Source organism: Vicugna pacos, chromosome 6 (assembly GCF_048564905.1).
Source record: "Vicugna pacos chromosome 6, VicPac4, whole genome shotgun sequence".
Classification (NCBI taxonomy): Eukaryota; Metazoa; Chordata; class Mammalia; order Artiodactyla; family Camelidae; genus Vicugna; species Vicugna pacos.
Window position 1 is genome coordinate 58,805,783 of NC_132992.1, and position 27,549 is coordinate 58,833,331.

Below are 27,549 nucleotides of genomic sequence, written 5' to 3' on the forward strand. Positions count from 1 at the left end.
TCTTACTGGAATTCTACTGGTTTCATTTTTTCTAAGTACCTGTGAAGATGGAAAATACATACATATGTATGCTCAGTCCTGAAGACTGAGTAGGAATGTATACATTTTCTAGACTATGTATCCTAAGTCCATTCTTACTCATAATTTAATCATTCTGCCTTTTTCTGGATCCTTCCTAGTTTTGCCATATGCTTTATGTATGAAGATAGTACAAACCAACACCTGAAAGAGCCGGTTCCTAGCATTAAGAATAGGAAAGGGTTCATTTTCATATTTATGTGTGTGTTACTTTTTCAAATACTTCTAGGTCTACTTTGTCACCATGTACTGCTATTTTAATAGCCCCAAACTAAGATTCATTCAGTATTTATTGATTCTCTGCTGTGTACCTAGTATAGTTTTAGACACTGTAAGTGCTGCAAAAGTAGGACATGGACCTTTGCCCTTAGAGGGATGACAGGTTAGTAGAAGTGGATGTGTACACAATTGATGATACAAAGCAGAATGTGGTGTGTGCCATAATGGGCATTAATTGCTTTTTTACTGATGTAGTTAGTTCTAACCAGGGAGTACAGGAGGCTTTTGACTTTGTTCCTAAAGGATGAGGAGAATTTCAGTAATTGGGGGTTATTCCAGGCTACAGGCTGTGTGAACTGAATTCTCTACACAAAATCTTAAAAGCATTTGGCACTGAGATGTGACACTGCTAATTATAATTTAGGATTAGATCACAAAGAACTTGAAAACCATATTAAACCAGTGAATAAAACTATGAAAACCCAATTTTGCCATCCAGTTTCCTAATATATTCATTCCTGAAATTGAGATGACTCCGTCCTCTGGGGCTTACCACTTTTCTGCAGCACTCTTTCTCCCAAGTAAGACTTTTCTCATAAGCATATTATCTGTAATTGAAGCACTTACCAATTTTCAACTTGCATTTATTTTTCTGCAGGTTTTATCTTCCTTTCTGGAATGTAAGCTCCATAAGAACAAAGTCTTCCTTTCTTAACTTTGAAATCTCTCGATGGGATGGCCATGAATAGATGTACTACTAATTATCAATTGTATGGATTCACTGTTTTATTATTATCTTTTGTAGTAAACATAACTTAGATTTTTTTGTAGAATTTGGATTATTTATGGGAAGTTTTTCATCATTGAATAATACAAAAATAAGATCTCAGGTGGAATATAACTTTATAGATAGCTGTAAAGTGGCAGACACCCAGTGGCTAAGGTTAAGGAATGGGGTCCTCTGTTGGAGACTGAACTGTGTGCCTTAGAGGGATATGTTGAAGTACTGACTCCAAATACCTGTGAATGTGACCATATTTGGGAATAAAGTCTTTGCTGATGAAATCAAATTATGAGGATTTGAGTGGGCCCTCATCCACTATGACTGGTGTCCTTATATGAAAAGGAAAATGCCATGTGAGACAGAGAAACACGAGGAGAAAACGTGTGAAAAACAGAGGCAGAGATTAGAGTTAGGCACCTGCAAACCAAAGAACACCAAGGGTTGCTGATGACACCAGAAAGGTAAAGAAGCAAAGAATAAACTCTTCAAGAGAGCCTTTGAGAGCATGACTCTGCCTACAACTTGTTTCAAGCTTCTAGCCTCCAGAATTGTGAGACTACTTTTCTGTTCTTTGAAGCTACCTAGATTGGGGTAGTTTGTTATGGCAGTCCTGGGAATACACCTTTTTCAATTCACTAGTTCAACACATAGTTACTGAACATCTGCCAAATACTGATTTAGGTGCTTCAGGTACCTTAGTGAGCAAAGAGAAAAATCTCACCTTTGTGGACCTACATTCCAAGGGTGTGGGAGAAAGTGAAGAGAGAGAAGTTAAAAGGTGATACCCTCTGTGGAAGAAATAGTGTGGGATAAAGTGGATGGTGGGGTAGTTGCGAGTTAGAATAGGGTGACTGGGATTGGGCTCATTTCTTAGTTACTCAAAGACAAATTAGGCAAGCATAACAATAAATATATATTTGGTCTCTGCCCTCAGTTCCTGTCACAAAGCTCCTTAAAACCCTTGTAAATTCCTTAGTGATGGAGGTGTTAGGAGCATTTTATATCTTTCTAAATCCCTTGGAATTTTTGGGGTAATACAAGTGTCTTTTATTCTAATGAGGCAACTCGGTGGGCTCCTGAATGGCTTCAGGATCGGGGTGGTCACCAGAAAGTCTTAAGCCATGATTAGAAATAGAACTTTCAGCCCCATCCTCAAGAGGAGAGGAGTTGGAAATTGAGTCAATAATCATGCCTGTGTGATGAAGCCTACTTAAAAATCCCTAAACTACAGAATTCACAGAGCTTCCAGGATGGTGACCATACTCAGTGCTGGGAGAGTGGCATGCCAAAGAGGACATGGAAGTTCCGTGCTCCTTTCCCATACCTTGCCTTGTGTGCCTCCTATTTGGCTATTCCAGATTTGTATCCTTTTTAATAAACCAAGAATAAGTAGTTTTCCTGAGTTCTATGAGCTATTCTAGGAAATTATCAAACCTGAGGAGAGGATTGTGAGAACCCCTGATCTACAGTGGGTTGGTCAGAAGTGGAGAGGCCTGGACTTGTCATTGGCATTCTGACAACATTTAGACAAGTCGGTCAGTGTCTAGCTCAAAACACCAAATATCATCCTCTCTTAGCTAAATGAGTGATTTTTGCCTGTTTCAAGTTTATCCCTCCTTTAGTCTGCTTTCCCTATAGATAAGATTTATTAAGATCATAGGATTGCTCTGGCTTTCTGAGAACACCTAACCCAGAAGGAACCCCTACTTCCTTAGACCCTTCCCAAAATTACTCAATTAAAGCCCAAATCCTAAAATAGTTTCTAACACTCTTCCTGAGACACTCCAGGTCACCCTTGCTGCAAGGAGTAGTAAGCCAAACTTGTTCAACCACAGGTGTTTTTTGGTCTTTGGCTGCAGGGCATTGTCAGGATCAAGAGATGGGAGGAGAGGAATCCTGAGCCTAGGCGACTGTGAGGTAATTTGCTCCAAAGAGGAAAAAGAAACACAATGGTAGCCTGCAGGGAAACTAGGTCAAAGGTTTTGTTTTGTTTTGTTTTAAAATAGAGAAATAACATATTTGTACGTTGAAGGCAAAAACCGAGAGAAAATTGGTCATTTATTTAGTAGGAGGGAAGGTAGTAGGTAACACTCTGAGTACACAACTAGTACTTTAGGTAAGAGCTAGCTAGCATTGCTCACCTACACGGTCCCGGGAGTGAGAGTCTGGAACGTGCTTGGCTGTGGTTTAGACGTTCTTTTTCAGATTACTCCAAAGTTGTCAGTGAAGAAAGGAGAAAGGCGGAAGTCCTGTCTCCTACAATATCTAATTGCCCAAACCAAATTTCACATCTCGGTTCTTTCGTGCTTCTGTTTCAAAGCGCCTCATCTTTACCAGAATATTGACTTCCTAATATCTATCCAGTTGGATGGATAGCTGCCAAATATAGTCCCAGGAACAATGGAATTAAACCTGATTCCACCCTGGTTGTCTACATCTGACCACAGAAAGAAACATTTCTCACTATTTCTCCGGAGGTCATTCCCCCCACCCCTACCCCAGGACAAGCCTTATATTGAGAAGAAGAAAAAGTAAAATAAACAAGAAAGGAAGGCACATTCTCTTCGAAGTCCTTCTCCTCTCTGTTTTTACATCGGATCGCGGAAGTTTTATAAAAGCTGCCAAAACCGAGGCTTATGATAAAATAAAAAGCCTCCCTCTATCAGCAGTTTTGCAAGTATACAGTAACACACAAAAATCAGTTTCAACTTTAAACAGTGGCCTTTCAGTTTCCTCTGTGCTTTAGGAGGCGGTGGGGATGGAGGGAGGGATCGCGGAAAGGAAGAGGAACGAGTGATTCTAAAGCGCGCAAGCGCAGTTTGAGACCTGTTTAGTTTGCAAAATGGCCTTTTTTCCAGAGATCTGGTTAATATTGAAAGTATCTAAATTAATCTGGTTTAAAAAACTCTTCGTAGTTATAATGTTGCAGAGAAACCTCAAAACATTTAAGGGGAAGTAGAATCCTTTAATAAAACAGCTAAGTACGCCCAACGTGGGGCTCGAACCCACGACCCTGGGATTAAGAGTCCCATGCTCTACCGACTGAGCTAGCCGGGCACCTGACAACGTGCCTTCTTTTTTCTTCTCTTGATGAGTGTTGAACGACATATACTTTTCTTTTCCAATTCCTTGTTTGTATTAAAAAATTGTTTCATACTATTCGATATTAACTTCCAAATTAGTTATAAGAATTCTTTTAAAATATTTTATACTTAATCTAATTGTACTTAGATTTAATAATTTTTGTTGCTTGTGTATCCCAAGATAACTGAAAACTTAGGCAAGTCCTTATCATCACAGAATAACTGAATCTTTTTTTCCGAATATTTACTGCCGAATATGGTATCTTCTTTACATAAATACGTATCAAGGCTATTCACCTTCTATCAAATGGCATAATGGTTCCTACAATTTTGGGCGCAGCATTTAAAAAGTCCAACCTCTAAGAGTTAGCTACGCGGAAAAAGAGTGGAGCCTAGCTATTTTCCTTTAATATGATCCAGTCAAGGAAAGTTAAATTAAGGAAGGGGGTACTGGTTCAATTAAAATACGGCCTAACAATTGAGAGATAGGACCCTCAGCGATTGTTATTACTATCTAACTCAAAAGACAAGCTGGGAGGAAAGGATTATAGAGTCACTGCGTCTTATGGTAAAGAATGTTAATTATAAGAGAAAAGGAGAACTGATGCTGAACAAATTATGACAACCTGGGACAATGTAATAATCTCCTACGGAAATATATATATATAACATATATTATATATATATACATATATATATATATATATACACATACATACACATATTCTGTGATGCTAGTGAAATTCTCTAGATAAGGAATTCTGCAAATTTCTGTGATGGGGTTGGTGTCCATCCTACTGCTCAGAACAGCCAACTGAAGCCTAGTTGTAAACGCGGGAGTTACAAAGAACTCTTAGGATACTACCCCTAAAACACAGTATTTAGAAGTTAAACACATTGCGCATCACATTTCCTGAGCTACTTAATTAAAACATAATAATAAAGTGTGGCATTACATAATATATGTTTAGATTCCTCAAAGTGCACCTAGGATTTAAGTAGAATATTTAAAATTTTCCAACTTCAAATATTAACACAATTATTCACTAACACTTTTTTCTTGAAATTGCAAACTATGGTTTATTTAGACTCTTTTATAACTTGGCAAAATGTAACTGGGAAGTGAATTTGTATTTATATGCATTTTCAACACATTTATTAAGTACTTACCATGCGCAAAGCACTGTTACGTATTCTAATAGATGGATGTATAAAACAGACTCTGACAACCTCAAAAAACTTACCACCCTGTAAGAAAGATATGTGTAAATTACATACCAATTTTATATGCACTACTTCCTAAAGTAATTTGGAGTAATTAAAACAAACAAATACATCCATACCCATACCTTTTAAGTTTTCTAATGAATCAGGTAAATAATCAAGAACTTCAGACAAATATAATTCATTGTATTCTTCCAAGATACAAGATAACAACAATCCAGCCCCCAAATAGGCAGTTCATCTGACAATGAGTTCAGAAAGAACTCCAAATTTTTGATTATTAATGGATATACAATAGGCACTAGGCACTCAGTTTTTATCACATAAAAGCAGGAAAGTTAATTAAGAGTTTAACTGGGCCCCTAAACAAGTTAGGAGTATTTGTAGTTTACCTTCAAAGTAAACCCTCCTAGGATTATACTCTTTAGCTTTCTTCAGCACTTTCTTGGCTTACCCTGGTTTGAACCAAGACCTCTTATGAAAAAATTGCAACTAGAATATTTCAGTGAGAATTAGGCAAATTACATGACTAGTCTTCCAAGTGTATCTAAATACATTTATTCAAGAATAAAAACTAACCTTTTTATAATGCTTCATTATCAAGGAGAAGCAATTGAATTTCCTCTTTCCCCCTTACTGTCTACATCCAATTTTTCAGCAGGCCCTGCGTATCTAAAATCCATCTCCATGTTTTCACCTCCACTGCTACCACTCTAGTCCAATCACCCTCCACTACTTCTTGCCTACCGGACTGCAATAGCTTTCCAACTAATCTCTACTGGTATTCTTCTCTGTAGCTATCATTCTTCACACAAAAGCAAAAGAGATCATTTAATAACTAAATTAGATCATGTAATACTGCTTGAAAAACTGCTGATGACCTCATAGTAGAAAGCCCATAATAACTATGGAAGGAAAGATAGAATTAAAAAATCATGACTTGGCAATCATCATAACAATTTATTCTAATAAGAATCATGGAATACTATAGTGAGTGAAAGGTTGAGTAGCAGGATATTTACATAGTCTCAAGGTATTTCTTCATAAGATATTAACCACAAAGGGCAAAACAGAAACAAATTGACATCATGTGCTCCTAACATAAGGTTCTAATATGATTACAAGGTTACTTTTGTGGCATTCCTGCCAAAAAAGCTTCACTTTAATCTATCATGAAAAAAGTCATACAAACCTAAACGGTGGAATATCCTACAAAGCAAATGGTTTGTACTCTTCAAAAGCGTTAATGTCATGAAACCTAAAGAAATATTATAAAACTGTTGTCCTTATTAAAGGAGACTAGAGACATGACAACTGAATGTAAAATGTGATCCTGGATTTTCTTTTGCTATGAAAAGCATTACTGAGAGATTTACTAAAATCAAAATAACATCTGTAGACTAGAAAAAAGGTGTTAATTTTCTGATTTTCATACTTGCACTGTGGATATGTAAAACAATGTTTTCGTTTTTGGGGAAAGACACACTGAAGTATTTAGCAGTTAAAAACATGCTGCTGGCTTTCCATTTAAAATCAGATTAAAATCCAAACCACAAGATCTGATCCCATGTCTACTTCTCTGATTTCACTTCTTGTCATTCTCCCCTACTTAGTCACTATGACAGGCCACACTGACCTGCTAGTTCCTACAACAAGCCAAGCTTATATTCCTGTAAGAACCCCAAGCTTCAGTTTAAATACCACCCATTTTGAAAGTCACTCCATAAGTAACAGGTCTAAGTTCAAACTTCCATTGTTTTTTTCTTTTTCACCACAAGGTGCAACTACTTTGCTTGTTTACTTTTTGTTGCCTATTTTTTCCTATTGAAAATAAACTCATTAAGGGATGAGAAACTCTCGTTCACCGTTTTATCAGCAGTGCTTAACTGAGTACTTGGGACACATTAGATCTTATCAATCTTTAGTCTTATCCTCTACTATTCAGAATTATACTCACAAAATGAATGCTAATGCTTTTGTAAAGTTCCGAGCTGAGTTCAAAGGTGATACCCTTAGTGCACAACTTCCTTCCTGTGAGCTTAGGTGAATGCTGGGGATACCGTCAAGATACTGGGTTAGAACCAGGACGCCAAGGGTGGGGGGAGACCTCTCCCCTATCGTTTTCTCTGGTCTTTGTAAGGGTATAAGAATCTCTCCGCTTTGCTTTAGAAAGAATAAGGCAGCGAAAAAGATGGGAAGAAGATAAATAATAATTTCTAGGAAATGGAACGGAGCAGCTTCTTAGGCAAAACAAAGATTCAGTCTCCCCAAGATACTCAACACCAAAATTGGAAAGGAGGAATGTCTTGCCTATCTCCACCTCTATTACTTCTGCACATGCGCGTCGTCTGCCACGCGCCTCACCTCCTTTTCCCACAATCCTCTGTTCCGGAACGAGCCAAAGAGAAGAAGGCTATTGGTTGAAAGAAGAGCCAATGAGAGGGCCTGTTACTAGTCTGCGTGCTGCGGTGTAGGGGGAACGCTTTAGGCCGTGAAGCACCAGGCGACCCACTGGTTTGAGCACGATGAGCTCCATCGGCACCGGGGTGAGTTCGTTGTTTCTCGGTGTAGTAGTCTAGACTAAGGATTCGCGTGGAAGGGAGCGCGGACAGCCTGCTTGGGCTGCGCCGACTCGGGGTGAGCTGGGACTGCCTGCGGGCAAGTGGGCCGCTTCCAGGATGCGGTGCCCGGCGGTCTTATCTACGCTGATTGCTAGGCCCGCGTCTGCGGTGACCGTGACCTGAAGCCTCTCAGCTCAGGTGTAGCGGGCTCGGGGAGGCAGCAGGGAGATTTGGAGCGGTCTTGGATTGCTGAGTCACTTTCCTTAGCCGCTTAGGGAAACCGAAAGTGGAAACTCGGGGGACCTGAAATAATGTGTTTGAAGGGTATAGGCGACGGTTAGCCTCTTCAGAATCACTGAGGCAGGGCGGCTTGAGATTCTAAGGTCTGGACGGCCTTTGCAGTTCCTAAGGTGCTGCTGACTCACGGGAATCCTCTCTCCCTTCGAGTGTACTGATGGGTCACTCAGTATGAGTCCCTTCCTGGAACCCTGTCAGAACTAATAAGAAAAATTGTCTAAAAAGCGGAATCTGAAGTATCCTGTCTATTTTTTCTTTGTCCCAGCTTTTCCTGCTCAAATTACTTAGCAGTACTTTTGAGGTATCAGTACCGGAAGCGTTTAAATGAGTACTTTCACTAGACTGTTCAGGATTTTCGTGTTGGATTTGTTAACTTGTTCGGGTTACTGCCTTCCTTTGTTAAGCGTACTGCATATATAAACTGTTTTGCTCACTCCTTTTATGTATTTCTCCACATAGAAAATACAGCTTTTGTTTAGAAATATTTATTGGCTGATTGCACTAGAGGCATTGAATAATGGGTTTCTCACTTTTTCTATTCCCATTGTTCACAAGATTTTGATACTCACCGTTAGGCCCAAATACTGGTTTTCTGAATTTGAAAATAGGCAACTTATGGTTTAATTCATTCAGGAATGAGATGCTAGGGTTGTCATACTGTTTTTGGATTAGTAGATGCTCAGTACTACCTGTTGTAGCAAATTGACTTTGCAACCACATTCATATACTGTAAATTCATAGCATTTAGTTCTACAGACCCTTTATTTTGATACTCCAGCGGTAGAGTTAAGAATCTTGGTATAACAGGTTCACATACTGAGAGTCAGAAAGCACCACTGTTGAAGGCTTATATCCTGTCTTCACTTCAAGAACTCCAGATATGAAGACCTGTCTTCTTGATATTTCTCTCCACCTGATTGCTTAATAGACGTTTCAAGCTACATGTCCAAAGTAGATCTATGGGTTTTCTTCTTCCCTTCCCATTTTGCATCTCCTGCAATTTTCATTTCAGTGACTGGCCCAGTACTAGTTGCTCAAATGAAAAAAATTTATGATGCACTTTTAATTTCATTTTTGCTTTGGTCCAATCCATTGGCAAGGTTTGTTTGACTGTACCCTCAAAAGATAACGCCTTCCATCTCTTTTTCTCTAGTCTAAGCCACTACCTTTGGAATACCTGATCTCTGCATCTACTCTTACTCCCTCTAGAATTCATTTTCCAGACGAATGGTGTTTTTAAGAAATTAGGTATAACCCCTCCAACCCACTCCCCCAAACTCCAATGACTTCCTGCTGCATTTAGAATAAGAAGTTAGCTTCCTGCTCCAGCCTAGAAGACCTATGGTTTGGCCTTTACATACCTCTGATACAGTTTACTCTTCTGTCTACCACTTACAGTGCTCAAGACACAGTGGCTTTACTTCTTATTCTTGATTGTGCTAAGCTTATTTCTACCCTAATGTCTTTTATAAACTAGCTGTTTAGGATAGGGAAGAGGAGCTGTCCAAATGCCAGGACAGTTCCTCCTACCTATCTTGAATAGCTGGTTACTTGTTACTTAGGTCTGGCTCAGCCTCAATAAATATTAACTGCCCCAGCAACACCTTCCCTGATGAGGTGGTCTGTGGTAGTTCCCTTCACCCTGTCTTATTTTCATCTTAGTACCTTTTCTGGTTTACTGCTGTATCTCCAGCACCTGGATTTGTTCATGATCTGATTTGAAAATGAAGGACTTGTAGAATATGTATTCTTTGCATTTCCTTACAGTGACTAACATTGAATAGATGCTAATTAAATGTTTGAGTGCTCAATGATGTGTCCAAGGTCCTTAAGTTTATTAGTGCCACAGCTATGAATTAAAATTTTCTGACTCCCGTGCTATTTCTACCATAGTAATTTTTTAAAAAAAGGAGCAGTGTTCTGTGTGGGAAGAGTTCTGACTTTACCCAGGACTTACATCCATTGCTTTTCAATAGCAGAAATCTAAAGTGTGTAACTTATTAGTCGCTGTTGTTGCTCTGACTTGTTTCCCCTTTTCAAAGCAAATCTTTCTTGAGATTTAACACGTTTGTAATGTGTAAGTCATTTAGGGAGAAAAGTTGTAAGGTATTTACTACCAAAGATACACCATTATAAGCTTACTGTTATCTTTTTCCTCCTAGTATGACCTGTCAGCCTCTACATTCTCTCCTGATGGAAGAGTTTTTCAAGTTGAATATGCTATGAAGGCCGTGGAAAACAGTAGGTAAGAAACATTGTTTTACTTGAAATTAGCATGTTTTAAGCAGGTATTAAATGTCTCTTTATCTGTATTTTTGGTAATTAGGCTTTGTTATTGTTACTTTGGCACAAAATGATATATGCCCTAAAATAATTCCAATTTATTTGTAATTTCCAGATCTCTGTTTAGGTCATATCTTTCCGTGACCCTCAGTTCTAAAATTCTAGTTGATTCCAGGATTATGAAATGAAATGAATTGGACTTCTTTAAAAATTTTCTTTTATAACATCTCATTCAGATATCTTAAATTTTTTAGGCCTACTAAACAAATGGTATTGGGTGTTTGAACTCGGATTTTGTCATCATAATGAAAAGTTGTACATAGGGAAATGTTTCAGAATTTTTGAAAAGCTCACATGTAAATTTTTTTTTAATATCTACTAGTACCTTCAATATTTGATGATGGATGTTTCATGAGGGTAGAGACTGAAACTCATCTTTGCATATGCTAGCACACAGACCTCAGTAGTTATTGAATAAATGTTCATTTTTTGTGCCATCTTTTGACTGGTAGAAAGATATATGAATTTCTACTGGTTTATGAAATAGTATTTAAAATTTTTTGAGCAAAAATACATTTTAAGTCTTCTTACAGGATTTGTTAATGAAGCTAACTTATTTTGTGTTTAAATGTATTATTAGAGATAGTGGTACTTAGAAACTGTCAGTGTCTGATAATATAATAGAAATAAGGCTGATAAGAATTTTAGGCTGAATTGTATTTTATTATTGTATACAAAGCTTGGTAGAATTCAGAAGAGAATCAAATTTAAGAAAAAGTTGACACATTTTTTCCCCTATTGATAAAGGAAGATAGGCTGTAGACCAAGGAGCTGGAGAAAGACTTGAGGAAGTTACTGTTTTTCTCTTCCTCCTTTGCATTCTCGCATTTTCATTGGTGTAAAAAACTGGTAAGAGATGTCTTGACTAAGAAAAACTGGAGATATATTTTGAAACCATCTGTAATCCAGGTAATTGAGACTAGGCTATGAGGATCTGTGTATCTTAGCAATTTGTTTTCCATAAAATATTTCTAAATATAGTTTAAAACAGTTACATTTAAGCAAACTTGAGGAAATATAATTTTCAAAAAATGAAAAATTGAAAATCAATGTATTTTTTTCTGTATAAAGAAAAGATACCAGCAAAATTCCTCTTTTAAAGGGTTCTGTGTAACCTGGTATGGTAGAATATTGGATGAGAGTCAGAAGCTGTGAATTTTCCTCCTAGCTGCTGCTTAGTAGTAATGTTATACAGGGTTCCACTGTTCAGTTCTCTGAATGTTACTTTTTTGTCTGTAAAATTGGGATGTGGACATTTAACCTAATTACTTCACATACCTTATTACCATACAGATAGAATACATGGAAAAACATTTGAAAATTTTTGTTTTGTGGGCAAAGAGAGTGGAAAATAGAAAAATTAGATTGCATATGAATTTTCTTAAGAGTGTGGCATATAAATTGATAGAAAACATATACTCATATAATTTGATATAAGATTATATTCTTGCATCAAAAGGAGGTAAATTCTTTTAGAGAAAGAAGTTTAATCTTGGGGTTTTAAAAGTCAAATATTTTTGAGTACCTGTTCTGGTAAGCATAGGAACTACCAAAGCAAATAATTAATGACATATATGTGAATACTTAAAAGCATTTTATTAAAAATATTAACATGATCATAACTATTTTATAAAAGTATGCCCTTAGAAGGTAATATGCAAAAGAAAAAAAGGGGGAAGATTGAATTGTAATCTTCCCCTTCAGCCTCATTGAGGAGCCAAGATACAAAAGGAGGATTGTGCAACATGACAGTAAGGCTAGATTGTTTAGAACAAAATTGCTTGGAAAAAAAAATCACTGAGAACCTCAAAGAGCATTTATTTATGTATGCTATAGGTTCTATCAATATTTATCATCACCCAAAAGAGCATTTATTTATGGAGGTTTTGGTTCTATCAGTATTTACCATATTAGAAGTTAAAACTGAAAAACTGATAAATATTTATAAATTCATTAAAAAATAATAAATACAACTACATGTTAACAAGTAAATTAACATTTATTAAAATATTTAAGTAACATTAATAACACTTTTAATGAAAATTACTTTTCCAAAACATTAAAAAAATTTAATGAGAAGAGTGGCATTGTTTTACATTTTTGTAAATGTATAATTAATTGAAGCTTGATAGAAGACAGATTCTCATTTCTGCTTCAATATGTTGTTACTTTTGTTGAAGCATGTGAAGCCAGTCAGGTTTCATATAGATATGTGGTTGGAAAAGTCAGGAGTATTTTAATGGCCTTTCACGTAATTACGCATGTTGTTCTTCGATACACTGAAACTGGACAAAGGTTAGTTTCTTAAAGGTTATTGTAGTGTGGAGTCTGAAAACATAAAAATGTACTTTTTGTACTTTTACATTAAAATCTATTGGACTGTCTTGCACTTTGCATGTTTTACTCTTGCATGATTTGTAACACTGTGAGTTGGTCATTTGGAAAGTATTAGTTCACTGAGTTATAACAGACCTTCCAAATTTGACATGTTATAAACTATCAGAAACATTACACTTGTTAATATCACCACTAATCTGATCATGAAAGTTTGGGAAGCATACAAGCTCACAGTAGTGAATATGTTTCCTAAAATTCCAATTTATGCTTGAAAACTCAAATTTTATCACTGGCAACAAAATACTGTCAGTTGTTTTCCTTGAAGTGACAGGCTCACTTTGTTCATTTTAGAAAAAGTCTGCCAAAGATGTAAATGGAAAATAACCATAGTTGTCTGACCTTCTTTGTGGTAAAAACAGATGTTCCATGAAGAAATTCATAACTCAGTACAGTTTTATCAGTGCTTTTTCCTTTAGGTAACCATTGTATTTTGATGCACAGCAGAAGTACTTTGGCTAACTTCCATTTTATTATAATAATAAAAAGGGTGGTACTAAAGGGTCGACATCTAATAAAATTCATTATTACTGCTTTATCAAGGACATTGTTAACTAAGAATGGCTTAAAAAAGACCTGTGACAGCACAGCAATGGAGAATACAATGATTCTTAGCTTACTACTAACCATTTGTTGTCACTGCTTTATTTGTGTTCAAGTGCCAGCAGCTTTACCCACCAGTGCTTCTGTATCATCAGTGCAAATGACCACACAGTGGCTAAGGAAGATGATGTCTTTGCATTTTTATGAAAATAATTTTGACCTCATAGACTACACTTTGAGAACTTTTAATTTGGAAAAAAGAATGTTTTAAGTGCTGAAAAGTGAGGAAGATGATGAGCTGGAATAATTGGGAAAGGCTACCTGAGGCTGTAGAGCTTGAGTTCAAGTGAACTTGCAAAAGTTTGTGGAAATGTATTTAAATATGCAGTGGTGAGAAGGAAGTGTATTCTAGTACCCAGGATAACCTCAATAAAGACGTAAAATAAAAATGAACAGTAAGGTATTTGAGAGATGACAATGAGGTTGAATTTAGTAGAGCACAGGATTTATAATAGGAATCTGAGTAAGCTAGATGGGCTTTGCAGATTTTCAGGGCTTTTGAAAGCTGGGACAAGGAGTTTAAACCTGAAAGGGGAGCCCCTGGAGATACCTGCAGTATGGGAGAAGGAGTGTCTGAAATTCTTAACAAAATTTGTGAGTATGTGGCTTGGTTCATTTTTCTGGTTGTTTCTGATCAGAATTTTCTTTATTAAAGTGATGAGAAGATGAGAGTAATTAATATATTTTCATCTTGAAATGGCGATATATAATTTCTCTATTTTACTTAAGAGATTATTTTAAGATCTATTTTGTTTTAAATAGTTGTACAATATATGTATTTTATTTTTATATACTTATTATGAGCCACTAATGGTTGTTACAGAAAAAGTGAAAGAAAAAGAATTATAATCTTTCCAGCCAGACTAGTCACTATTAACTTTTTAGTTTGTATGTAGCCTGTCCTTTTAATGCATATTATGTACCATTTTCAATGGACATGACTTTAGTCAACATTTACTAGCATATGGCTAACAATATGGTAGACACTGTGCCATTTGGTACATATTTTATTGGCATCTTTTTTCACTTATATATTAGTACCTTTCTGTGTCATAATGTAGATTTTTGTTGTTGTTCACATGATCATTTATATGGCTCTAATTCATCACACTAGGTTGTCTGCCCTTTCTAGTTTTCAGATCTATTTTAAAGAATTGGTATGCTTTAAGAAATGAATTTGCCTATTTTTGTTTTTTTTTAAACTTGGTTTTACAAAGTTTCTTTTATTTTCATTAAAAAAAATTGATTTTCTTCTACTTGTTTTAGTACAGCTATTGGAATCAGATGTAAAGATGGCGTTGTCTTTGGGGTAGAAAAATTAGTCCTTTCTAAACTTTATGAAGAAGGTTCCAACAAACGACTTTTTAATGTTGATCGGCATGTTGGAATGGTAAGGTCACATTTTAAATTGTTCCTTTTTTCCTTGTTCAATTTCTTGTGAAGTAACTAACTGGAATATATTAAAACTGTGATTATAAGAAACCATTTATTACTTTAGCATTGAGGCAGGAACAGAGCAGCCACAGAAGTAATCACAGAGAGTTACTGGTTTGTGAACAGGTCACTGTCCAAAAGAAGGGTAGTATTCTTACAACCTGATTGGAGATAGAAATGCCAAGCTGCCTTAAGAGAAAGGAGGGCAGGATGGTGAGAAGTATGTGTAGAAAAGAAATCTTGGCAGCATAGATCACCAATGAAGGCATATGCTTGAGAGGCAAAGAATCTAGGTTTTTGTATCCCTAGTGAGGATCACTGTTACTGTTATCAGAAAGATAATACCTTTATAGTGAGGTGAAACATCCAGAAAGGATGTCTGATGAAAGGAAAAGTGAACACATCCTTTTTAGTAGCTTCATAGGCATCACTATATTTCAGTTATTTCATGCAGCTGATAGATTAAGTGAATGCTTTTGCACAATTGCAGGCCAAGACATAAATATATTACTGGTATATACTGAAATCTTCCTGTATAGATGCCAGACTTTCTTTAGTAAGAACGACAACCAAAAAAAGAAAAGAAATGATTTTTAAACCCTGCTTATTGAAAAGGCAAGGAAGAAAAGACAACACCTGTGTGCTAGGCAGTATGAATGAGACTCTTTACATAAATTATCTCATTTAATCCTGACAACTCAGTGAAAGTAATATTAATCAATATTAATCTCATTTTTTACAGAAAACACACAACTAGTAAAGAAATATGCTGGGGCTCATACTTGGGTCTGCATGGTCTATGTCCAAAGCCCATTCTGCGGGGTGAGGTCCTATAGCATCTGTCTACTCACTCTGCTGAAATACCAGTAGCATTAGTTTTTCTAAATGAGATGTGTTATGCACAAACACAAAAAGGACTAGCAAAATATAACCAGTAAACTATAAAGCTGTAAGTAAATTTTTTTGCTTCAATTATTTTTTGAAACGGTTTTCTCTCCTGAACAAACTTACTATTGCCAGTGAAACTGGTATGTTTTCATGAAACTTGCCATATTGTAACATAGTTGAATTAGTGACTCCTGCATTCTTTCACTTAATAAACAAAACTTTAGGTTAGGTGTATTTTGAAAAAAATCATACACGCTTATAGGCACTTTGGTGATGAAAAAGATTTTATTGCTTTAGAATTTTCAAATTTGTCTCATTTGTTATTTAAAGCCAGGAAATTGATGGTATTCCTTTTAGCTGGAAATCAGCAAAACATTAGACATTTAAGAAAGCTGGAGAAAATAAAGAATTACTGTTCTGTCTCCACCACTGTCATCTTCAAGTGATGTGATAAATTATTAGACTTCACAGTAAGTTTTCTCCAAAGCAATGGAAGATTCTTTAAATGGTGAAACTTACTAGCTGGGTATCCTTAGGAAGTTATTCTAAACACCAGTCTCACCTGCAAAACTATGGTGGTAAGAGTACCTACCTTCATGCATAATTATATAAAATGCTTATTAGCATGTAATAAGTGCTCAACGTTAGGGATTTTCATCATTATTACTATCACTAAGTAGCAGTAGACAAAAAGGCAGTTAAAAATCCTGATAGCACTTACTTTAAAATTCTGTAAGTCTTCTATGCCAGTGGTTCCTAGACTTTGTTGATTCCCAGTACCCCTAAGTGTTTTCAATAATTTCTTTTTTGTTTTCATGGCTTCCCTAGACCAAAAGAAATACCTAGTGGTTCTGTTTATTATATATGTAGATCCAAACTATTTATGTCCTAAAAACTTAGTAGCTGTAAAAAATAATACACAAAGAAAAATATTTTTAAAGAACCACAATTACAAATGTGTGCTGCACAATTTCTTAAACTTTAGAATTGGATTAGATTCTGCCTCCTGCCCCATTTCCTGTTCTGTATTAATTTTTGTGCAGCACTTACTTATCTGAAGAACCCAGCTTCTCAACAGTACGATCACATTGAAAGGAATGTACAATGATCTAATGTTGAAACTGAGCTACTTCAACAATTTCCGCCGTTTTAAAACATCCCACAGTTCTTGAGTTCACTTTAGTGCCCTTGGGATATCTCAGCACATGGTTTGGTAACTGCAGTTCTAAACCACCAGTCTTGGAAGATTTGTGGTTTGTCATGTTTTGGTTTGACATTTTAATTTATTAGTCAGGCTGAAAAGAGATTTGAGGTTGTACCTTTTAGGTCAAATCTTTTTAATAACTTTTTAACACAGAACTGCTTTAAATGAAGAAGAGTCCTGATCAGAGCCAATGGTTTTATTTTTCTTTGTTGTTGTTTATTCTTTATAATGAAGTGGTAAGTGGGGAGACATGGAGTATTTATAGAAATATTCCTTCTGAATGTGATCATTGGACAAAACAATGAAGTCACACTTGGTAAATTTCCAAACTGTAATCCTGTGCTCAGTCATCAAAATGCCAGAATGCCTTGTAAAGACCTTTAAGCGAAAAAAATTTATTCTAATGGTGATGTTTAAAAAAATAATAAGCCTACAATAATTACACTTACCTGATTTGTGATAGGAATGTTATCCATTGAACTAGTACTTTTTTTTTTTTTTCAGGCAGTTGCAGGCTTGTTGGCAGATGCTCGTTCTTTAGCAGACATTGCAAGAGAAGAGGCTTCCAACTTTAGATCTAACTTTGGATATAACATTCCACTAAAAGTAAGTTGATAAATGTTGAGAAGCTTTTTGAACAGTAAGAGAAGTTTATTAATAAGCTCTTCTGTTTTCTCACCCACAGCATCTTGCAGACAGAGTGGCCATGTATGTACATGCCTATACACTCTACAGTGCTGTTAGACCTTTTGGTTGCAGGTATGAAATTTTGTGAGATATTCAGTCATATTTGTACTATAGTTATGTTTTCCCAGCATCTTTTATTCACCTTTTATACCCTTAAAAAATGAACTATTATCAGGAAGTATTCAGTGACTAAATAAAATGGTGTGCATAAAAATACTTCGAAAAGTGAAAGACTATGCAGATTTGATAAACACAACTCAGTGATGTTTTAATCTGATTATAATAAATTCTCTGAAGGAAGGTGGTCAAAAGGTGTAAACTTCTAAGGTTTAAGATAAATATGTACTTGGGATGTAATATACATGATGACTAGTTAACACTGCTGTGTGATTAAAAAGGAAAGTTTTTAATAGAGTAGATCCTTAGAGTTCTCATCACAAGGAAGAATTTTTTTCTTTTTATTGTTTCTGTATAAGATGATGGATGTTAACTAAACCTAGTGTGGTAATCATATTACAATATATGTAAGTCAAACCATCATGCTGTGTACCTTAAACTTATACAGTGATCTGTGTAAATTATTTCTCAGTAAAACTGGGGAAAAATTTTCTCTGGAATTAGACCTAGACATTTTCACGAAATTGTAAGCTGATTTTAAATATATTCCATCTTGTCATTATTAGGTAGCCAACTGTACTGACACTTGAGTTTTCTCATTAATTCCCATCTGATATACTTTAAGCAGTAGGTAAAATCTTCTTAAATGGAAGTTGGCTATTACAGTATTCCGCACATAAATGATAACATAAGATGAGGCTGGTTTCTTTTCTACTTATAATTTCAAAAAATCATTTATGATTATTTAATATCCTAATTTTAATTTGTTGAGCATAAAAAAAAGTGTTGAACCATTTTGGATTATTGCAGAAAATAAATGGAGGAGTACTGGGGAATAACCAAAAAAGAATGAAGGGTGTCTGAGGTGGATTCAGTGTACTCCCTTCAGGATTTGTCCTCTTAGCTTTTTCATGTTTATGCCTTTACCTGTTGGGCCCTCTTATTAATTGTCCTTCTATCTACTGATGTCCATCTTTCTCCTTTGTGTGCACTGCTGTCCTCTCAGGGAAGTTTCATCAGAAAGTTTAATACAATAAAGCCACATGAATTTTGAAGTTTCAAGTATATCAGTTTTTATCCAAACTACCTTATCAAAGTGCTTACTATGAGTTATATGGGTATTAGTAGTTTATCTTAGAAAGTGTAATTGCATTTTTATCACTATATATTTTTAATACTATTAAATTAAGAACCATAGTTTAAATTATTAATTTACTTGTATGCAGTTTCATGTTAGGGTCTTACAGCGTGAATGATGGTGCACAACTCTACATGATTGACCCTTCAGGTGTTTCATATGTGAGTAGTTTTGAATCATCTGAAATTGTATTTGTATTTTGCTGGTATCTCATTAGCACTTAAATGATATTTGGATTACATGATGTTTCTTTAAAATTCATTCAAAGAAGGCAACATTTTCTTGTTTAATATTAGTAACAACAGCCTGTGGATATGAAGCAGAGCAGACATTTGTGGCTTTCAATATGCTATTATAGAAACTGCATAGTGAACATAAAATTTGAATGTTATTTCCTTTATAACTACAAATATTAGCAATGTCAAAACTGAATACAGTACCTTCCTTTTTAAAAAAGGATTTTAAATGAGATTTCTTGGACGTTTCTCTAATTACCTTTTCTTAACTGTCTTAATACTTTAATGGTTTTTATACTTGCGAAAAAACTAAGGCTATGTTTTGTTATTATACACAAATATAGTTGTTACACAAGTAACAAGTATAAAAACCTTTACAATATAAAAAAATGAAGGCTTAAGAGTATTGGACTCTTATGAATTATTTATTTCAACTTCATTTTGTTACAATGCAAAAATTTTTTTATTCCTAGAGACAAAAATGTCTCTAGTTCATGAAGAATATATAATGACATAATTTTTCTTTGGATATACCTCTTGAAAATAATCCAGATTATCCTAGAATTAAGTTTTTTAATTTTTTGAGTCCCTTCATATTCATGTTTTCTGACTGTATTTCTCCATACATGCTTCTGAATGTCATTTAACATCTTTTCATTAACCTTTAAATAGAAACAGTAGTCATTACTTGTGAAAGTGTATTAATTTAATAATACATGTGTATTTTTGGTGTGTGTTCTTTTTAAACAGGGTTATTGGGGCTGTGCCATTGGCAAAGCCAGGCAAGCTGCAAAGACAGAAATAGAAAAGCTTCAGGTAACATGTATTTATTGCTTAAATTTCTGCTATAACATTATCCTTATGTAGTGATGTTTTTATCACCACAAACTGAACCTTTTACTCCAAGTGTGGTTGGCTGTTTTCAGTAGTTTTCTGAAGGTGGATGAATAGGAATGCTGGCAACATATTTACCTGGAGAGTTGTATCATGGATCCCTTTATAACTTTGATGGCTGCTTATTATAAGCTCTTAATCCAGAAAAATATAAGCAGAAATTTTCATATACTTTCACAAAATCCCTGAAGGTCATTCATGGAGCCCTCTGAACCTTAGGTTAAGAACTTTGTTGTTTTACTGTATCATTTTTTCTTCTCTAGAGCACAGCTTTTGTCTATGGAGCACATTAATACTCTGCTCCTTTGCTTCCCTTTCCTTTGTTCCTATCTAAATGAGGCATGGAACCCTGCCATCTATTAGTGTGAAAATTTTCTTAAAAGCCTACCGGTTTTTGTTTTAGCCATAAATTGATCAACTTAATGGTGAAACAGTATCCACCTGCTTATCAGAAACTCCTCAAAAGACAACTATGTAACTTAGAGTATTTTGGTAAATTACAGTAAGAAAAAATTTCACATACGTTTAATATTAGTGCTGTATTGGAACCTTGCTCAACTAATACTCATTCAACTTATTTAAAGCCAGGTTGTAGAAAACATTTTTTCAGTGCCTGGAATTAATGTCAAGTTCTAGACATTTAAAAGCCTAATTCATGTTTGGTATTTTAGTAAAATTGACAAAAGAACCTTAGAGATCACTTAGCTCAAATCCAATCCAGGGTTAAACACACTGGCTAGAGTCATAAAATACTGCTTATGAACAATTCACAGACCTCACAGTTGTTAAACCAGTGTCCTTTTCCATCATACAATTCCTGGTGTTGTACTAAGTTCCTGTCTTCTATTCTTTTCCCTTTTGCTTTCATCTCTCAGTATTATGTGGAAATCTGAAAATAGAGTATTTAGAACAGTCAACTATCTTTTTGTGCTCTGTGGTTAAATCCTAGCAGGGAAAAGGAATACCAACCAATCATAGCTAAGAACTGAGGAAGAGCATTTCAACTGAGGAACATGTACACTTAATGATGAAAAATATGCTCTAAATCAGAGGTTAGCACACTGTGGCCCACTGCCTTCTTTTTAAAGTTTTATTGGAGCAAAGCCATATTCAGTCTAGCTGCTTTTGCACTAGTACAACAGTTGAGTTTAATAGTTGGAACAAAGACTGAAGACCCTATCCCATTGACTTAAGTATTACTCTGGTCTGGTTTTTTGCTTATGTTCTGTTTAAAAGGAATATTATTTTATGAAATAAAAACTTCAACATATGTAAAAATATATTTGCTATTTAAGACATACCTTTTTTAACTTTGCTTAAGTTTGCCTTTGTACATTACAATTAATTTACTAAATACAGAGCTTAACTTGTAAGGGCAAAAGTATGAAGATTGGTATTTTCCTTTTCTTCACCCCCAATTTAACATGAAAATTCTAATCATCAGAAAAGATCAGTACAACAAATATCTCCATCTAGACTGAAGTTATTATGTTCCAATATTTTACCTTCCTGAACTATTTAAAACAAAAATTGCAGACATTGTGACATTGTATCTCTAACTGCTTCAGCATTCATCTCCTTAGAATATCATTATCACACATCATCTAATATTCAGTCCATAATCAAATTGCCTTAATAATCTTGTGTCATTTGTAACTGTTTTTCAAACCATGATATAATTAAGGTTCACATACTGAATCTGTTTCTCTTATCTAAGAGTGTTCCTCTCACCCCCATATTCATTTTTTGAAGAACCTATGCTGGTTGCTTTTGTAGTTGGTCCCACGGATTTGTCTATCCCTAATAAGACTGTTACATTCTTGTGGGGAGTGTATAGCTCAAGTGGTAGAGTGAATGCTTAGCATGCATGAGGTCCTGGGTTCAATCCCCAGTTCCTCCTCTAAGAATAAATAAATAAGTAAACCTAATTATCTCCCCCCACCAAAACCAAAATAAAATTGAAAATGAAAAAGTATGGTTTAAAAAAAATTGTTATTCTTAAATTCAGTATTATGATTTTTTTTGTCATTGTTTGTCATGCAGCTGTACCAGCAGAAGGCAGAGCTAGAGCATCGAGATTTCTACATACAAAAAAATAGGAAAAATATCAATAAACCTAGTTTAGAGATACAGTAATTGAATCACCTCAAGTCTAAACTGCTGTATGTAACTTTTATTTTTCACCATTTCCCATCCTTCTTAGCATATCTAGAATATGAATACCAGTTTGCTCAAACTTCTTTTAATCTTGTCATGTGTATTCAGAAATGTATATACCTTAAAAAAAACCCTGCATCGTTTACTCCCAATATCTATAGTACATAGACTTCTTTGCTGGGCACCTAAGGACTATTTTTCTGCCTGATTTCCAAATGTTCACTTCTGCTTTGTGCAGTTTATTTATCTTCAAAATCCAACTATGTTCTAAGAATCCACTCAAGTCTTGGTTCTTCAAAGCCTTCCTTGACATTTTTGCATTTTTGTCTTAAATAATTTCATGATGGACAATTTATCTCATTCCTTCATCCCTCTGTATTTTGTATATAGAAGGTATCATAGTTTATTTGCATTTTATTATCCTAAATTGGCTATAAAGAAAAAACACATTTCTTTGCCAGTCTTTTAAACATCAGGGTCTGCCTATGAATAGGTGCATAGAAGAGTCTTGGTTTTTATAAATTTTAATACTTATCACAAAATTTAGTGGTGCCCATGGGTTAAGACTATGTTTTGGTATAATCATTAAAAAACATTAAACTGTAAATAAAAAGCATATTAAATTCTGGTCATTTTGGAAATTTGGTTATTTTCCTTGGTTTTATTTCTGAGAATCTATCTCAAGAGCATGGGTTACTGATGAAAGTTGTGGGAAGAATCTGAAAAGTTACACAAGTGGAAGGTCTTCCTCTGACTCATAACTTAATGAATATATATATTTTCTGCAGATGAAAGAAATGACCTGCCGTGATGTTGTTAAAGAAGTTGCAAAAATGTAAGTTGAAATTTTCCTTAGCATTGACAAAAATATTTCACTTGATCTTACTTTATACATCAGTTCTAAGAGGCTGTTTTGTTTGGAAATAACTCAGTGCATGATTTTTAGAAAGTGAATCCAACATTCTAAGAAGCGTCATTAGGGAGAAATGTCCATATTTCAAGTGACGACGAGTGAGATGGGAAAAAATAGCTTTTGACAAAATATATTCCTCTTAAGGTGACAGAACAGAAGAACGAAAGACATGGTGAACTTCTAGGGACTTCACCTGATGGCTCCCAATGTCTTAAATCTCAGAAATCCCAATAGCCATAATCTTAGCTTGTAACTTTATTTTAGGCCTACTGCTAATTCTTTCTATATACATGATCCATGAAGCTGGCTTATTTATAGCCTCTATTTCTTTAGGCAAGATATGTTAATTATAAAAATTCTTACAACAAGATGAGAAGAGCAGTATTTCAAAACATTTAGAAATAGCTTAAGAAAGCCTAAAGTGGTTCACAGCCAATGCTATATAACAGTAATAGTAAACAAAGCCAGTAAACTTTGAGTGGCAGTGCTTCAAAATTCGTGATTCCTTTTAACAGACTCACAGATAAACACACTTGTGGTTTCTGAAAGGGAAGAAGGGGGGATAAATTAGGAGGATGCTATTAACAGATACACACTACTATATATAAAATGGATAGACAGTGGGGATTTACTGTATAGCACAGGAAACTATACTTAATGTCTTATAATGACCTATAATGGAAAAGAGTTTGAAAAAGAATATATATATGTATGTATAACTGAATCACTTTACTACACCTGAAAGTAATGCAACATTGTAAATCAGCCATACTTCAATGTTAAAAAAATCATGATTCTTTTAGATCAAAGAATGCAGGCATTTGGTATTCCAAAAAAGATCTAGTAAAATGCTGGTTTTGCAGCCAGCTTTTCAGATTTTTAAAAGTAATAAATACAATGTTCCAGGGAATTCACAGCACCTCTAACTATCACGTGTTAGAACTATATGAACAGGGCCTAGTCAGTATTTTCTGCAAGTGTCTCAGGTTTTACAGTTAATACATGGAAGGAAAAAAAGTCCTAGAGGGCTCTGTTATATAATAAATATACTATTTGAACGGTACTCTTTATCTCTAAACTGATAGCTTAACATGTAGAATATTAAAATCAAGTGTTTTATTATTTTGTACCAACTGTCCAGCACTCCTGCTACTGTCATCTCCCCCCACCCTCCCACCATGAGACCCCTCCCCTTTCCAGTTTGTGAAAAAAACAGAATCCATTCTATGATTGTCAATTAATAACAACCTAAGGAACCCAGAAAGTAAATATTCCTCACTGAATTGTGCAACATGATAAACTCATGAGTTTTATCAGTTTCCTTCACTGGAAAGTCTTTGGGAAATCAGCCCTTACCACACCTTTTGTTTAGATGTAACAGTAGTATAACAGTAGACACTAATTTGTTCTACATAAGAAAGCCATCTGTTCATCATTTAATAAAATGGAGCACTGTGTATCTCCTACTTAGTTCTGGAAAATTAAGATGCTTTCTCATATTACAGCAAGGCTTTAGGAATACCCTCCAAAGGTGTATAAGATGGTGAAAAGTATAAAATAACAAAGCTTTGCTCTGGTACTATTTTTTTTAAACTTTCCTTTTACTGTAATATGTTGTGTGACAGTTCCTCCTTGTTTATTGCAATTTGTCACGTACTATTTGAGGGCCAGGTTAAGGGACATATAGAATGGTCAAGAGGTTTAAAAATATTCCTGTCAAGAAGGTGCAGACTGAAGAGACCACTAATTGTAAATTAATACGTATGTTCATTTTTTAAAAAATAATCAGTTAACGGGAAAAAAAACAGATATTCTGTAAAGGAACAGGTAATAATGCTTTTTCCCATTTGAAAATCTTCCTTATGAGGTATCTTTAAGTTATATCTCTCAAAGAATGTATCAAAATAACTTGGGCTGTAAAGGTATAAGGTATGTTGAATCCTTTGTAATGAGTATTTAATTTTTTACCAGTCCTTGTGTAATTTTCATAATATAGACTATATATAATATGGCTGTATAATTTTGTAAATACATTAGGCATGACTGTTCTAATTTGCTGAGTGCATGAACAAATAGTAGATGACCAAATGAATATAAATTTTTCCTTTTCTGTTCTAGAATTTACATAGTACACGATGAAGTTAAGGATAAAGCTTTTGAACTAGAGCTCAGCTGGGTTGGTGAAAGTAAGTTATTTTTTCTACATCTATTTGCTCTAGGAGTCGCCTGTAGCAAACCTAGTTTACTACTGATTGCCTTTTTCCCTCTCCTTTTAAATTTTTAATGGCATACACACACACACACACACACAAATAAATAATGAATTGATGAAGTATCACAGCATGGATAGATACACTCATGTAACCACTGATCTGGTCAACAAGTAGACCAGCCCAGTACAAACCACTGGGTGTAACAGGCTACAAGGATATACTGTACAACATGGGGAATATAGCCAATCTTTTGTAATAATTGTAAGTGGAATGTAACCTTTAAAAACTGTAAAGAAAATAAGTAAGAATTAAAAAACCAGAAAGTAAAAAAAAAGCCTCCCAGATCACCCCTTAGGCCTCCTTGAAATCACAGCCTTTACCTTCTCCCCAAAGGTAACCACTGTCTTGAATTCTCACACTGTAGATGGTTTTTGCCTATTGTTGAATTTTATTTAAATGGACTTATACATATTGTATATGTATTCTTTTGTTCCTGATTTCTTCAACATTGTATTTGTGTAAATTAATTTTGTTGTTAGGATAGTAGTATTTGTTCATTTGACTTGCTGTATAGTGTTCTGTTTTCTGAATACACCACACTGTTTTCATCTCTCTGTTGCTAGGGAGTTGGGCTCCTTCCAGTGTTTGTGTATGAATAATGCAGTTGTGGACATCTTGTACATTTATTTTAATAGACACATGTAGCATCTCTGTTGGAAATAAACATAAGAGTGGAATTGCTGGGTCATGAAATATGCGTATGTTCAGCTGCAGTAGGTATTGGCCAAAAGGTGTTCCGGCCACTGGGTGCCTTTCCAATACAAATAAAGCCAGAACAAATTTAGCTGGTACTCTTGTTTTGAAGGAAAAGTTCTGCTTAATAATTGACTAGCGGGGAGGGTATAGCTTAGTTGGTAGAATGCACGCCTAGCATGCAAACATGGGTTCAATCCCCAGTAACTCCATTAAAGTAAATAAAACAAACCTAATTACCTTACCCCCTCCAAAAAATTGAAGTCGTATTTGCTTTTTCCACACATTCATTGCTTATTTTTAAAAAATTGTTACTGGGAGCCACCCTCCTCCCTGCTCTTTTCTTTCTGGTATGGCAACCATAGGGCTTCAAGGACAGCTTTTTAATTCTAATCATGCTGTGAATGAATGCTAAGGATTTATTACAGCATCAGGATAAATCATGGCATAATTTATTCTGTTTCTGTAAGAGCTAAATTTGGGCAAATTTAATCTCTTACGTAGAGAAAACACAAAGATGAGTTTGAAGAATCTAGTATTAACCTGTGGACTGGCTAGACTGTATGGTATTGCAAATCACAACATAATCCTTGTTTTTAATTCATATATTCAAAAATATATGGCTTATTTTACAGTAACTAAAGGAAGACATGAAATTGTTCCAAAAGATATAAGGGAAGAGGCAGAGAAATATGCTAAGGTAAGCCACAGCATGAAAACTACTTTAGCTGAAAGTATCATGGGAAAATGTTGATTTCTGTTAATTAACACTTAAGAGTTGAACTGAACTAAGGATAGAAATTTTCTAGGTTATACTCAATGGGAATAAAGTTGCCCTTGTTCCAAAAAAATTTTTTTGTGTTTGTGAAAATGGTAAGGTGTTTTCAGGACATTTAATGCTTTCATATTGTGTGTGTATTCTATCAACAATATCATCACTGATTTGTTAGAGCAAGATATACTTAGTTATCCTTTACTTGGATGTCTTATTCTAAACCATTGTTCATTTTCACTTAATAAAGAATTTTTAATGACAGGTGCTTAAGTAGATTCAGGTTGTTACAGCAATGATAAAAACTGATTTTAAACACCATTTATCTCTTATAACAGGAGTCCCTGAAGGAAGAAGATGAATCGGATGATGATAACATGTAACATTAACTTCAGCATCTATTTTAAATTTCTAATACAGTCCCGTGTAACTATTTAGCCCTGTGGATTATTACATACTCACTGACCAATTTTCATTAAATTTTTGTCTTGTAACAACTGAAGTTTGGTTAATATCTGCTTGACAAAATTGTGGGCGTAACTGAGCACATACTTATT

At 34.9% G+C, this 27,549-nt stretch overlaps 1 protein-coding gene and 1 non-coding gene across 2 annotated transcripts; one reads left to right on the plus strand and one right to left on the minus strand.

Annotated features, from left to right (window-relative positions):
* Nucleotides 1-4,065: 4,065 nt before the first annotated feature.
* On the minus strand, nt 4,066-4,138 carry TRNAK-CUU (transfer RNA lysine (anticodon CUU)). Its single transcript has one exon. It is a non-coding gene; the product is annotated as a tRNA-Lys (tRNA).
* A 3,660-nt stretch (nt 4,139-7,798) lies between these two features.
* PSMA3 (proteasome 20S subunit alpha 3) lies at nt 7,799-27,494 on the plus strand. The gene is made up of 11 exons (XM_006199729.4): nt 7,799-7,934; nt 10,409-10,491; nt 14,853-14,976; nt 17,617-17,718; nt 17,798-17,871; nt 19,143-19,215; nt 20,041-20,106; nt 23,130-23,176; nt 25,373-25,440; nt 26,856-26,920; nt 27,331-27,494. The coding sequence occupies exons 1-11, from the start codon at nt 7,914-7,916 to the stop codon at nt 27,373-27,375; spliced, it is 768 nt and encodes a 255-aa protein (XP_006199791.1). The 5' UTR covers nt 7,799-7,913; the 3' UTR covers nt 27,376-27,494.
* Nucleotides 27,495-27,549: the final 55 nt, after the last annotated feature.